The sequence below is a fragment of the Parus major genome, unplaced genomic scaffold, assembly GCF_001522545.3.
Source record: "Parus major isolate Abel unplaced genomic scaffold, Parus_major1.1 Scaffold591, whole genome shotgun sequence".
NCBI lineage: Eukaryota > Metazoa > Chordata > Aves > Passeriformes > Paridae > Parus > Parus major.
The window spans coordinates 1-1,260 of record NW_015379479.1 but is presented as its reverse complement, the minus strand read 5'-3'; the positions used below and the strand labels follow the sequence as shown (position 1 = coordinate 1,260).

Genomic DNA, 1,260 nt, shown 5'->3' with positions numbered 1-1,260 from the left:
GGGGCACGGGGAGTGCGGAGCGCGGATCCGGGGCGGCCCCCGGAGCTCTGGGGGGGCAGGGGGGGGCTCTCCCTGAGCTGTGTCCGGCACATCCAGGGGTGTTTCAGGAGATGGCTAAGTCCGAGTGTCACTTCCTGAATGGCACCGAGAGGGTGCGGTTCGTCGAGCGGCACATTTACAACCGGGAGCAGTACGCGCACTTCGACAGCGATGTGGGGCTGTACGTGGGGGACACCCCCTTTGGGGAGATGAATGCCAAGTACTGGAACAGCAAACCTGAAATCCTGGAGCACGCTCGAACTGCAGTGGACTGGTACTGCCGGCACAACTACCGGGCTCACACCCCGTTCAGCGTGCAGCGCCGAGGTGAGCGCGGGGCAGAGCGTGTCCCCTCGGGCCCTGCCCTACCAATGTCCCGGCAGCCCCTCAAAACCTCCCTGGCAATCGGCCCCGAGCCCTCGGCCCTCCCTGTGCCCATCCCCGGGGTATCCCGTCCCTCCCAGTCCCTCCCAGTTTATCCCAGTGCCCCCCCTCATTTCCATCTGGACGGCGCGTTGGGCTCTCGCTCTTCAGCCAATCAGCGCGCGTATCTCTGATGACTCATCAGTTGCCGGGCAGACCCGCAGCGCCGAGCGCCCCGCGCTGGACTCGGCCTCCCAGTGCCGCGCGCTTCATTCCCAGTTCATCCCAGTGACACCACAGTCCCTCCCAGTGACACCACAGTCCTACCAAATCCTTCCCAGTCCATTCCTAGTCTATTCCCAGAGAAATTCCACTTCACGCCAAGACCTACAACCTCTCAGTGACACCGCATCCATTCCCAGTCTCTCCCAGTCCATTCCCAGTCCCTCCCACTGCCCCGCGCTTCATTCCCGGTTCATCCCAATCCCACCACAATCCCTCCAAATCCTTCCCAGTCCATTCCCAGTCTATTCCCAGAGAAATTCCAACACGCGCCAAGACCTCCAACCTCTCCCACAGTGACACCACATCCATTCCCAGTTCATCCCAGTCCAGCCACAGACCCTCCCATTCCCTTTCAGTGCAACAACCACCCCGCTCCCCTCTCTCCCAGTTGCCACCAGTCCATTCCCAGTGTCTCTCCCCTCTCTCCCAGTTGCCCCCAGACCATTCCCAGTGTCTCTCCCCTCTCTCCCAGAGCCCCCCAGCGTTTCCATCTCGCTGGTGCCCTCGAGCTCCCAGCCCGGGCCCGGCCGCCTGCTCTGCTCCGTGATGGATTTCTACCCTGCCGAGATCCAG

At 62.7% G+C, this 1,260-nt stretch overlaps 1 protein-coding gene across 1 annotated transcript in view; it reads left to right on the top strand.

Moving 5' to 3' along the window:
• Positions 1–1,257, top strand: part of LOC107199337 (class II histocompatibility antigen, B-L beta chain-like) — a gene marked incomplete at its 3' end in the record, with an annotated part of 1,855 nt that extends 598 nt beyond the window's left edge. Inside the window, exons 2-3 of the mRNA XM_015616662.2 lie at positions 97–366; positions 1,160–1,257. Coding sequence (XP_015472148.1) covers positions 97–366; positions 1,160–1,257 — 368 coding nt within the window. The remainder of the gene's footprint in view (positions 1–96; positions 367–1,159) is intronic.
• Between the last annotated feature and the right edge of the window lie 3 nt (positions 1,258–1,260).